Source organism: Haliaeetus albicilla, chromosome 13, assembly GCF_947461875.1.
Source record: "Haliaeetus albicilla chromosome 13, bHalAlb1.1, whole genome shotgun sequence".
In the NCBI taxonomy this organism is placed as follows: Eukaryota; Metazoa; Chordata; class Aves; order Accipitriformes; family Accipitridae; genus Haliaeetus; species Haliaeetus albicilla.
This window is the reverse complement of record NC_091495.1, coordinates 12285133-12298180: the sequence shown is the minus strand read 5'-3', so window position 1 is coordinate 12298180 and position 13048 is coordinate 12285133. Positions and strand designations below refer to the sequence as shown.

General features: G+C 40.0%; 1 protein-coding gene across 9 annotated transcripts in view; it reads left to right on the top strand.

Annotated features, from left to right (window-relative positions):
- Positions 1-13048, top strand: part of RPS6KC1 (ribosomal protein S6 kinase C1) — a 93079-nt gene that overhangs the window by 28549 nt on the left and 51482 nt on the right. For all 9 annotated transcript variants that reach the window (XM_069800156.1, XM_069800157.1, XM_069800152.1 and 6 more), the window contains one exon: positions 12924-13042. In XM_069800156.1, coding sequence (XP_069656257.1) covers positions 12924-13042 — 119 coding nt within the window. The remainder of the gene's footprint in view (positions 1-12923; positions 13043-13048) is intronic.

Here is a 13048-nt window from a genome sequence, read left to right as displayed (position 1 = left end):
ACAAAGGCTAGTTCCTAGCAGTCTGCTATTCTTTCTCCTTTCTCTGTGTTACCCTGCGTGGCTATGAAGGAAGCAAATGAATGTTCATTCTCTGCTGCGCACTTACACTAGATTTGGGTAGATCCAGCTAATTTTGTGTCCTGTTCTTTTTGGAGCTTTTGCAAGCTGGCAGGGAGACACTGATTCCCTCTTTATAATGACAGGGCTGATTCAAATGCTTTCCTAAAAATATATGCCTTCTCAGGATCTGTGAGGACAGTAAAAACGCCCCCAAAATCATGAATAACTACTTGTACCATACTTTCTAATCTAGCTACTTCGTGAGGGTGGTATGTTTAGCATCGAGATGTGACTATTCACTGTATGTTGCAATAAAAAAACCCCACCTTAACCTAATCACTTCAGCTATTTAAACACCCGTGATTATGTATTTCACATGGATAACAATGTGCTCCCTTCAAAGATAAGGATGGTGCAATTGTTACAAATGCCTCTGGTCTTCTGCCATTGATTATTTTCAGCCTATTTTGTCTAAATAAGCCTTCGTAATATCTGAAAGTGAAACACAGTATTCACGTATACTTACACATGTATAAAGTGACATTGCCTTTCTGTGTACAGCTGTTGCAGAATGTGTGGCCTCTCTAGAATGGACTGGAAGTGGCTTTTGCATGCAAAATGGTAATACATATTTTTGCCACGTGGTGGCACCAAGAAAATAGAAATTGACACATAAAAATTGGAATCGGTAAATGTAACCAGTGTACCCGGGGGGAAAAAGAAACATCATCTGTCCTCTCCGTTTGAAGCTTATCTCAGAATTACCTCAGAAGTGTAACGCCTCTAAGTTGGTTAGATGTATCTGAAAGATAAGGGTGTCTCTGTTGCCAGCTGCTCCTTTAGGTTTGGTACAAGATCTTACTACTTAAGGCTGCCTCATCAAAATCGTGTACGAGTAAGTTTATTGCTGCAAGTTTATAGACTTGTGGTGTTTAGGTTGAAGTAGGTGGCTTCCATAAAGGCAGTCAGAGCAGACTTGAGTGTTACGTTCCTGATGATGTTCTGGATCTCTGAACTGATGGCACTAATGCTAGGCGAGGCAGGCTTTGCATATGCTTACACCAAAGAAACGTCCATCTTGACTTTGGTTTCAGCTGTGTGTGCATGCTTGCAGAAGTATAGCTGTGTTAATTATACTGTGCAAGGTGCATATGTATTTTCCTCTGCTAGTCTCTTGCACAGTTTTAGTACTAAATCTTTTAATGTCCTGTTCATAGTCCTGCCAAAAAGCCTAATATGCATGTCACGTGGGGAATGAACGCTGTCTGCGCTCCGAGAGGCGGGTGTATACCTTGGACTCTGGGTATCTACTTTTTATACATCTTGGGCCTATTTCTGCTCTGTACATGCATTTAATATTAAACATGTTTGTCAGTGGGAAGGAGAACGAGTTCTTGGACTGACAGTAGAGCCCTTGGACTGCCACTGAACTACCTGTACCTCTTGTACCTCCCTGTTTCATTTATACCAGAGCTCCCTTGTGTGCGGTGAGAGGGAATAGCTGCCATCATCTTGTTTTTCCTCTGAATATGTACTGGTTCTGCTGCCCCTCTTGTGTTTTCTGGGCATTGCTGTGTGCAGGATTTTAGAGCTTTGGAAGGCAGGACTGTAAGGGTTGTGTAGGATGGTTAAACTGTTCTGCAGGAGCTGAAACCTTCTGGAATTAAAATCTTCTGCCTTTTAAAATATACTAAGTATATTAACTCATAGAAACTTGGGCTCACAATTACAGCTGTTCCTTTGTTTTGTTAGCGTGTCAGAGCACTTTGAGGTCAATGCATTGCTTCAGGCCTAGTGATGGAAAAAAATGTACTAATCGATAGCAAGCCACCAACTTCTAGGCTGGGAGTTAACTGTGTTTTATGCCAAGTAGTGCTTTCCCTGACTTTGGTGTAGGGCATAGTTTATGTTAGGAAAAAATAGATCAGGAGGCTAAAATTATGGAAAGAGTTTTTTGTAATAAAGGAGGGAGTCCTGTTTGTATAAACTGCTCCTGTTTTTCCAACTCCATCCGTTTTCAAGGTATACCCATTATGGATCTGGGGTCTGAGCTGTGTGATAAACACAGAGTTAACACTATTACTTATTGCTGGGTTTCAGTAACTTCAGGCACATGATGCAGCAAGAACGCTTCACAATATTGTCAGTCTAATTTGTGTAGAAAAGTACAGGATCTATTCCATGTGGTTTAGAAAGCAAATATGTTCATTGCTGGTTTGTTACATGCAGGGCTCTGTATTACACAGTAACATCCGAAGGGAGATGATCCATTTACTCTGTCAGAGATTTGGGGTGTTTATTCTCACATGTAGCAGCTGTGGCTGGGAACAATGAATATTTATTTGTTTTAGGGGGCTGGTTCAGCTAGGCAGCATGGACCTTGTTGCATGAAGTATGTGATTTCTCTAAAGTCACACTAGCCACAAGTTGTGTTCCAGGTATCTGTGTTTTGTGTTAGGTATCTACAACTTGTAGATAAGCTGCTGGTGTCTTTGAAAGCAGGCTGCGAATGTCAGTTTTGCACTGCTCTGTGCTATTTTAATGTTTATCCAGTAAACAGAGCTGGAAAAAAAATTACACAAATTACTGGAACCTTGCTAAAATGACTTTGACTTTTAACCCAGAAATGCATATACAATGAAATGCTGGGAATACTTTGGACAACTAGATGATATTTTTGGATATACTGAAAACAAACCAACTTGTGTCTAATTACTGGGATTATGATGGGCTATGATTTGAACTTGTGATGGAGCCAGGGATGCAAACAGGAGCATGCTTGACAGAATGCCAAGAAGACAGTACTTTATGAAAAGGGGAACAGCCATGGCTGTTCCACAAGTGTATTTCTGGCTTCCAGAGTGAAAAGCACCTTTGCTTGTTCATTGAATGGCACTTAGGAAGAGAACTTCTGTTACAACACAGTAGCTACTTTAAGTTCCTTTCACTGGTTAAGTCCTCTGAGTAGTGTTTCTCATTGAGAGTGACAATCTCTTAGGCAGTTTCTTGGCCACCCAGCATCTGTGGCTGATTGGAGCAGTGTCTTTGAGGAAACAACAGGCCTGTTTTCTGAGAAGATGCATTGGGGTGTGAGCTGATGCCTGCAGGGAAGCCCTTAGAATTGTGCTGGGCCCCATAGGGAAAGATTAATGACAGGGTGACTGATGGAACTGTAATTCTCCCCCACCTGATCTCAGACTTCTGTGCTCCTACGGTGTATCATCACTCACCTTATTTGCTGTTGTACCTTTGTGCTTCCCCTGAGGCTGGAATCGGTCAAGACAAAAACTTCCTGCCCTGGTTCCTTCCAAAGGAGCTGAAAACCATCTCTGTTTCCTGCTATTGGACTGTGAGGATGCTGTAGGACTGTTTGGGTTGGGCTTTCTAAGCAACCATACAAAGTGCGCTCTTTTTCCTTGTGCTTCATACAACCTTGAAATCACAGCTGCTGTTTCAGAAGCTTAGATGTTTGTGAGAGGATTTGTCTGTTGACAAGGATGTTGGAAATACTATGGTTTGCTTAAAAAAAAAAAGTCATCTGATACCACTGTGCTGCCAGTGGTGCTGAAACCCATGCTAATATGGACTATGAGCTGTTCATAACTGAAATGTGTTGGCTTCCAAGCCCACTGCAGACCATATAGAGCTTCAGAGCAGATTAGTGCTGTGGGATCCATCACTGTGCAGTAGGTGCTGGATGGATCACCCTGAGTGGTGTCATTCTGTATGCGAAAGTACTGGGTTTAGACACTTCATCATGGCAAAGCAGTAAAATACAGCATCTACCAGTAAAGCATGGTGAAGCTGGTTAATGTATAAATACAGCCAGATTCAGCTCTGTAAAGTAATACTCAAGGCAAAGTTCCTCTTAAACTGCAAGACTTCTCTGCACCAAGAGGCTGATAAAGGTCTGGTGCTCAGTACCTGCTGCACAGCTTAGAGCCTTACAGTGCGTGTAAAGGTGAATTGTAGCAATACCTGTAAGCCAACATGTAGGGCATGATGCAGAGATGACTCCGAATGTGGTTGCTTAGCACGTGGCTGTTAAAGAATGAATAAATATGTGATGAGGTGGGCCTTAAAAATCTGTTCGTTATTCCCTCTTTTGGGGGGCACAGTTAGTTGCATTGGCTCGGTGTTGATCTGACCTTTCCAAGATTTCTGAGTCTGTCCTTCTAGCAGCTCCTTGCCAGGTTGCTGCTTGTACCCAGACTCTTTGACAGACATTGCTCCTACCTGCACAGCCTTTTACCTCAGCTGTTGTTAGCCAGCACTTAGCTGCAGCAAAGTGCGTTAATTTTTTTTTGACTATTGCTAGTGGGGTTTTGACCTCCCATCAGAAGACCTAGTAGGGTTGCCACACTTATTCCAGCATACGGTGTAGGCAGAACAGACTGATCTAGGTTACAGTGCCTTAGGTGAGAAAATTGAAGTATCTGGCTGCAGAATTAAATGCCTTGGGCAGTGTAGGTAAATTGAGGCCAGTTACTAGCTGGAATACAAAAATTACATAGATATGTTGTCGTGGTTTAACTGACATATGTTTAAGGGCATGATGCTGCACGATAATCAGTGCTCTGATTCCTACCCCCCATCCCTGCCCCGCAACCAGTTCTTGCATATACAGCTTCTCTCTTTTCACATCTTCCTTTTCTCTTTTCCTGTCCTCTTTCCTTCTTTTCCCTTCCAGTATCCTAAAATAGCCTCTCTAGCTTCACAGCTGCGTGGAAGGACTAGTATAGGTTTGATCTCTACAGGGCTTGCCACTGCCTCCTCTGTTGTAGAGATTTTAGTGATTGCTCATGGAAAGATACCATTTCCCATAGTACTATATAAAAGTACGTATGAATTACATTTATGAGTACTATTAGACCATCAGGATTGATAAATCTCATAATCGTTTTTTCATCTGTCTTTTTTTTTTCTTTCTGCAATACTTTAGGCTTCAAACTGCAGTAACATGTTCTTACTTGAAGGGGTAGGTGTCTGTGTGCTTGTGTTCCCTCTGCTCTGAAACAGGGAATGTTTGTGGTTGCTGATTCTAATTTGGACTTGTCCTTTTAGTTAAGAAGGAAGAGTGCAGAGAACTTGGAAAATCTTTTCCTCTTCTCTGTGGTGGTGGCCAGTGTAACTTCTTTCCTTGCTCTGACTGTCAGTGCTCTCCTCCTGTTACTGTGGTGCTTGTGTTGGAGGACCTGCTGCTGCTGTCACCATTTTGTTTCCTTATCTGTGCTAGGATGCCACTGCTTGTCCTGTCTTGCAACACTCTCAAGGTGTTTCCCTCCCCCCTTATTCTTATGTAGTTTTACAGGAAAGTGGTCAAGAATGTTTCTTATGTTGTGAGGTCTTTGGTGAAATAACTTGCAGTTGCAGGCTACAAGTTCTAGCAGATGGATGGGAACTTAAGCTTTTCCTCCCTGAAATGGTGTGTGTTGTGTGACCGTTCATTTTAGTTTTTTTACAGATAGTCATACATGCACATGAAAAGCTACCACAACCTTGTGGATTTAACATGAGACTTTCTCTATAAACAGATGTTTGTTGATTGGTGTTTCTGGAAAGTTATGTTTCTTATCATCTTGAGTGTTATTGACTCCTGCTTTGCTGGTCACTCAAAACACATTTCACCCACACCATTCTTCTATGTAATCTTAACTTTGGCACGTATGCCAACATTTTTTTTCCAGAGAAGTGTTCACCTAGGTATTTATGCCAGTGGTGTGTAACCTTAGATTTTCTACAGGATGCGGAATTGGTAATTTCAGAGGAAGCGTAGATCTGTGTCTCGAGCAACCTGCAATGAAGATGATGTATAAAGTGTAGACATAATAGTTATGAACACACTGGGAAGTTGGAACAAGAATTCTTAGGTGTTCACTCACTGTCACGCATTTGTGCTTTAGCACAAGAGGTTTAATTTTTAAGTGGCTTTTCTTCTTGGTTGCTAGAGTACAGTACTTCTGTGAATCTTCAAAAAGCAAGAAAGAAGGGTTGTGATAAATGTGGTGCATCTTAATAAATTTTGACTCTCTCAAAATGTTAAAAAAATAAAAGGAAAAAAAAATCACTTCAAACTGTTTTACCATAATGGGCTTGAACTTGGTCTGATTTTTTTAAATATTTACAGGTTTTTTTCAGCTGCAGAATTTGGCCACCACCTCAAAGGAACTCATCATTAATATAATACATAGCATACTAGAGACAATGAGCTAGTGGGCTTATTTCACAATTCCAAACTGCCACCTGCTGCTAAAATCTATAGCATCTTTCCTGATGCTGAAGTGTCGATCTACCCCAGCACCTGCCACGTTTCACTTAAGTAATTGTTTGAAAATTAAAGGTTACCCACTCTCCTGTGAAAGTTGGTGGAGACTTGTTCCAAAATCAGCAGCTCTTCCCCTTCCTGAAATAAATTTTGGGGTTATAAAACTGTGTCCAAAGTGGTCACAAACCTGTGCTGGATTATGAGTCGCATTGTCACTTATGGTGTGCCTGAGCTTTTGTTTGGCTAATATGGACAAAGGAGTCTGCTTCACATGATGTAAGAAGTGTTTGCCCTAAGAAGAACAGAGGTCCTCTTGAACCAATTAGGCAAAAATAACAGCTGGGCTACCCACTAATAAGGAAGGTGCTGCTAAACCTCTTTTCATTGCGAGAAGAAATAAATCTTTTAAGGCTTACTCCCTTGCATTTTTATAGAGAGCAATTCTTTGAAAAATTCAGCAATCCAGCTGGGTGATATGTGCAGGAAGACTGTGAAGAAGATAAAGAAACTTTTAAAAATAAAAAATGGTATTATAGCTGTTAGATTTGGCAATTATAAATGTTTCATTGAAGATTTCAGTATTTAGAGAAAGTTTTACTGTTTAAATTGTTAAGAACATGGAGTTTGGGGTTAGCACAACAGGCAGTCTCCCACAAATTCTTGTAGCCTGTTCTGCAAGAGGACATTCCTTCCTGAAGCAGATCTCTTCTGATATCTTCTTTAAATAAAGGCAGCCCACATATATTTTTAGTAAGTTTGAGAGAAAAGCTGGAAGATTTGAAATATGGAGGTTGTAGAGGATTGGGACAGGTAATGCTAACTTTTTAGCCTTACCTTTTCTGTCGAAATATCCATGTCCTGGTCAAGCAGCTAGTTAGGTAGGGAGTGCAGTAATGCCTGGTGTGGGATGATTTGGAGGTGGTCAGACACAAAGGAAGGAAGGAAGGAATATCTTGAATTCCTGTGTGGGTGCTATATACTGTGACTTACTGGATGTGGGATATTGTATGTGTTAGTGGCAAATGGTGACTAGAGCTATCTTTGTTACCATCCAGTAAGATACACATCTTCCACATGATTTCATCCTGGATCTGTGGAGGAGAATAGTTAAGGACCAGAGCAAGTTTGACAACACTTCTGTGCATCTGAAATGTGTTCTCTTAGTAGTACCCCACATTATTTGGGGGAAAAGGACTGATTTTTTTCCATGGTCCTTACTGCCCAGACATTGTTTGTTTGTTTGTTTCAGTTTATTGGATATGGCCCCCTTCCAATAGTTTTTTGCGATTACTATCTGAACATAAGTAATTTTCCTATATGATAGAATTACAGAAGATCTGATGCCTGAATAAACATTTGACTGAGCTGAACACTTAACACTTCAACATTGAGTTATCTAATCCCTCAAAGGTATGTACTCTTCTGGGGTGCTATGAGGTATGGGTAGAAGACTCTTTAGAGTAGAAGACAAACAAACATGTTGCTAGTTTTCCAGGTGCTACTGCTATGTACATACTCTGTGGAAGTGCTGCTTCTCTGTATTTTTCATTCAAATCAGTGGACTATGGGAGAACAAGCAGGCAAGTCACAGATGAACTCAGCGGCACAATTATTCTGATATTTGTGGTTTTCCTCTATCAAATCCTCAAGATCATTTGAATGTTGTTAGGAACGTCTGTTTTTGTAAATATATGGTAGCTGAGCTGTCCTTAGAAATAAAAATTAAAGAACAAATTTTAAATCATTGGCTGCTGTCCTAATGTCCTGGCTACTGTTACTTTGGTCAGCGGGTGGCCTGGTCAGCCTCTCCAAAGCCAATTTCCATTTTAAGATATTTTTATTTCTTTGAAATAGGCAAAGCCTTTGGAAAATGAGGGAGCAGGCTGCTTGTGCTTGTGTAGATGAAGGCTTATATGTGCAACAAAGTAGCTGTAGAGTTTTTATATTCTGTTTGCAGTAATAGTAAACAGAGCATCTAAAATAACCACTTGCACATTGCAACAAACACATCATCATTTGCTTAAAAAGAGTTATAATTACAGTTGACGAAGCATGGACACCATAAAAAATGCATTAGTTTGGCTTGACACATTAATTACCTGTTTTTGCAGATGTTTTTATATATTGTTGTGTGAACAGTTTACAAAATAATTACAGGAAAGTCATATGGAAAATAAACTAAGTGGGTGGTTTCTCGCCTTAATATTTTCATTCATGTGAATCTGTGTGAGGCACAGCTGCTCTGTAGCAAATGCAGAGGGAGAGAGACGGGGAATCTTGAGGGGTTTTTATTCTAAGGTCTCTATGATCAGCCTTGCTACACTTTTATTATCTTGCTTTAGCAGTGTAGTTTTTAAACGTGTAAAAAGACATTGGTGATTTAATCCCAGTGATCAGGAGGGGGGAGAAGCTTTGATCCTGATCAGATGAAACGTAAATCTTCTAGTATCTAGGAAAATAAATGAAAAATCAATATTATTTTAAGCAGGATGATCTTTTATGAGCAGTTGTAAAGATTCATCAAAGGCTTTGACACAGTTTAAACATTTCCTGTTTGGTGCCATTTAAAGAAAAGTGCCTTTCAAGTTTAAATTGTAATTAAAGAGAGATACCTTTTTAGATTATTGTGGGCTAACCACAGAATGGAAATAGGAGCTCAATATGCTCACACAATGTTTAAATCAAAAGTTCTTAACTAGGAGTAAATTAGTCTATTCTTTTGACAGTACACATTTTGCGTAACTAAAAACACTATCCCAGAGCAAATTGTAATATTGCATTTAAAAAAAAATGCATAAAGTCTGCATCACAGCTTTAACATCTGTCAAATATAAGGATTTGTTCTAGTACTGTGTCTTAGTGATTCATTTGGTTTTAAGTGAAGAGTTCTGTGACCTGAAATTTGGCATAAATGCTAAAGATTATTTTTAGTTCAATGGGCTCTTTATTATTACTCAACACCCTGTGTTTAAGGCTTTTTAAGTAACGTTTATTTATTTATTTATTAAATTCATATCCTGTATTTCTTTACAGATTTTTGTGAGATCTTGGCTGTTTAAATGGGAATTTGTATTGGAATGTAGCTTTTTATACTTTCTTGGATAAACTAATGTAAAGAATAAAGCCAAAATCCTACATCCGTAAATCCAATTCTCAAACATCCACCTGTTAAAGTATTCAGAGACTGAATTGTTAATGATCTTATTCATAAATAAGATGGAAGAACTCTTTGAGTAAACATTGTTTTGTGAATCCACACCCTCTTTTATGGCTGAAGATTTTAATGAGTGAACAGTTTGCAAATGTTATTTAACAAATTATTTGGGAAGGAAAGTAGAAGGAAAACTGAAATTAATGTTTTATGAAAGTAGGGAGAACAAAGACAGCTCTAAGGGGACATCCTAGCTTGTTTGCGTTAATTACCGTAGAATTACTGAAGCATTGAAAAAAGGCAATAAGCATCCAAACTAAATACACATAACTAACAATTAAGCAGTGAGCTTGACTTTTATGATAGCCTTAGACACTAACCTAGCAGTTTTCTACCAGTCTGCTTGAAGAAAACGCTGGCTGAAGAGTTTATTGTTGCTGCGCAGATGACTTGTTTTCGCTGAGCAACTGCCACTTCATGTGTCTAAGAATGTGGGTGATAACCAGTGGATCGGCACAAGAAAGTTTTATGGTGCTGTAAGATTAACGGTAGAGATGAAAGCAAGAGTGTTAGTCATGTTTAAGAAATTACAACAGACACTTGCAAAATACTGTGTATCTATTCTCTTCTGATAAAGCCAAATCCAAGTTTAAACAATTGAGTGTTGATTTTTTTTTTTAATCCTGGATGGGAGTAAGACTGGCAGTCTCATCCAGGGGAATTTCACCAGGAGAATCCTACCAAGTAGAGACTGATATAAGAGGTGCTGGACCTGGTACAAAGTCCCCTCTGTCTTTAGAATGAGAGAAATTACTGAGAAATTGGTACATATCCATAATATTGTATGCTGAAAGAGCACTGAATTTCTGATTGTCCAGCTTTATCTCAAACTGGGTGTAGTCAAAGGTTTTTGCAGAGCAGGGCTCTGTGTCTCTGTCCAAGGAGGTGACAATCACTTTTCCCTCCTGCTATGAGGTGGATAATAAGATTTGCAATAGATCACTTACAGCAGAGCTTGGAGTAGATCATAAGTCTCTTTTACTTATTCTTGATGGTGTCTGTATGGCTCTTCTGTGTGTTTAGGTAGTTTGTAGTCATGATATGAAAGGGAGGGGCGAGTCTTTATTTTATAACAGGGTTAAAATGACTAGTAGTAGACCATGGCAATATAAAGTGGAAAAGAGCCTCTGCCTTCTTCACACTCTGAGTCTAAGGATTATTTAAAGTGAGAGCAATGATTCATTTTCTCTTGTATGGGGCAGGGGGAAGACAGCAGCTCTGAGAGCCTACAGCAGAGGAGCTCTCCATGAACTTTCTGAAGAGACCTCGTAGTTAGTTTTTCATTATTCTCTGCCATCTAGAAAGTGTTCTGGGAAAATTGAACAGTCAGACAACCTGTTCCTTCTCCTTTATTAAGGAGCCGGTGTTAAAGCTAGCCAGATCTGCCTGACTGAAGGATCAGAGCGATTCTTCCTGCCCTGAGCTGCTGGAGACACGTGGCTGCAGCTTACCCCTTTTTTGGGTCCTACCAGTAGTGAATCTGAGTGCATATTTCTGAGAGGGGCTTGCATGTGTGCACACATACTCTGTATGAACATGGTTGACCGCAAACACATTGACACAGGCAGAAGGATATTGCTTTTACAGACACCAACATAACCACTGGCAGTGTGAACAGCCCAACCTCTTTTGAAGTATTGCTGGTCAGGGAAAGACCCACTGTTCAGGTCTCTGATAGCTGGCCCCAAGGTCCATGGTCCAGCTCTGATATTTTTGTCTGACTTGACTGCTTATCTGGCTTGAAGTTTGTTGGCATATCTTATGTACAGAGAATAATGAGCACAGTAATGCAGGAAATAGTGAGGAACAGAGTTTCATGAGAAGCTAAGACAGACAGTGGTGGTCAGGTACAGGGCTCAGTCAGACGAGTGTGTTGGCCAGCAGCTGCTGTATACACAATTGACCCATGAAATTCCCACCTCTGTTTTCTCATACTTGTGTCCCCCCTCCACCTTGACCCCTCCCTTTCCTCACCTTTAATCCTGCTCTTAAACATCTTGCAATGTCTTACGCATTGCCACAATCACCCCTGGAAACCTCCCACGATAAGTTTTGCATGCAAGTATTTACACAGTAAGTTCTTCCTCGGACATCCTGTGATAAGTTTGGTTTTTTTTATGAGACTCATTCTTGATAACTCACAATAATTCTGTTTTTTTTTCTTATCAGTTACCAGGTTTCTGGTTGAACTTCTTCAAGGTTACACTCGGAGGTTCCTTTCATGGCCTATTGATCAGTGTCTTATGAGTTCTAGTCTTCGTTATTGTCTCTTGTTATCTGCTGTTGGTTAGGGTTTGTGTATTTCTGTGTTTAATTTATTACCTCTCCTGTTCCTTGCCTTGTCTTTCATGTTGAGTAGCTGTTAGGCAGATATCCTTGCAGTTCCTTGCCCCGTTTGAGCATTGGCTTGTGAGAGGTGCTGGCTTGCACCTGTTGGTGCAGAAGCCTGTCACAGCCAAGGCTGTGTTTCTGCAAGTCTTGGATGGCCTCAGTTAGGGCTGGAAGAGACTCTTGGGGCCATATGAAGTCTCTGCTATTGTTCAGACTTCTTCTAGGACAGTTGTCTCTATTTTTTAGCATAGTAATCTCAATTCTCTGTTATAACAATTGTGGCTCACAGTCTTTTTATCTTTGCTTAGCAGTTGACTGGTTGGGTGTTGTCATCACAAATTGAGTCTATTATGACAATATACTGCTCATGATGTGAATGCCTAAACATAAACTGTAAGTTTTAGAGCGAATACAGAAATTGCGCGGTATCACAGGATTCTCGCCTCTTGCAAGAGTTTGGTTAGATTAGACATAACACAGTGGTGGTTCAGCCATCTGGGAAGTAAAGTAGTTGGTACAAGTGCTTACTCCTTTCTTCCTGTCACCCCACGCCAACGGGCAAGGAGCAGCTAGCATCAGAAAGCTGTGAGCAAGAATTCTTGGTGTCTCTTATGTTGCCTTCTGGCTATTAATAGCCTTTCTGGCTTTCCTTTATACTTAGGAAAGCCTGTGTTAGAAACATGAGGAAAATCCCAAGTTTTTTTATTGTTTTGTTGTAAACGTTTTATTGTCTTCCCTAATTGAGTTTTTTTGGAGTACAACGTTCAGATCAGTGGTTTGTTTTGGTTCTTACTTACGTTACCATAGGAACATGTACCAGATCACAGAAAAATGAAGTATGACTTTTTATTTACTTTAGTCTATAGCAAGGCTTAAATTGTTATTTTTGTAGAACTCTGAGATCATAGTATTTGCTTTTTGTAGGATGCATATCTGTAGGTTTGATTATGAATAACCCAGAGGAAATCAAAAAGGTAGAATCAAAGCAGTCATGTGCTTTGATTACTTAGTACCTCTCTCTCTATGGAAAAAATAACTTTCTTTTTCTCCATTGAGGTGAATCAAGTCCAACTCGTCGAGAAGCAGTGAAAAGGAAGACTGCAGAATACCTTATGCGTGCTGAAAAAATTTCCAGCTTCTACCGTAAATCCTCTGAAGATGCATCTGTTTCTATGGTAGGC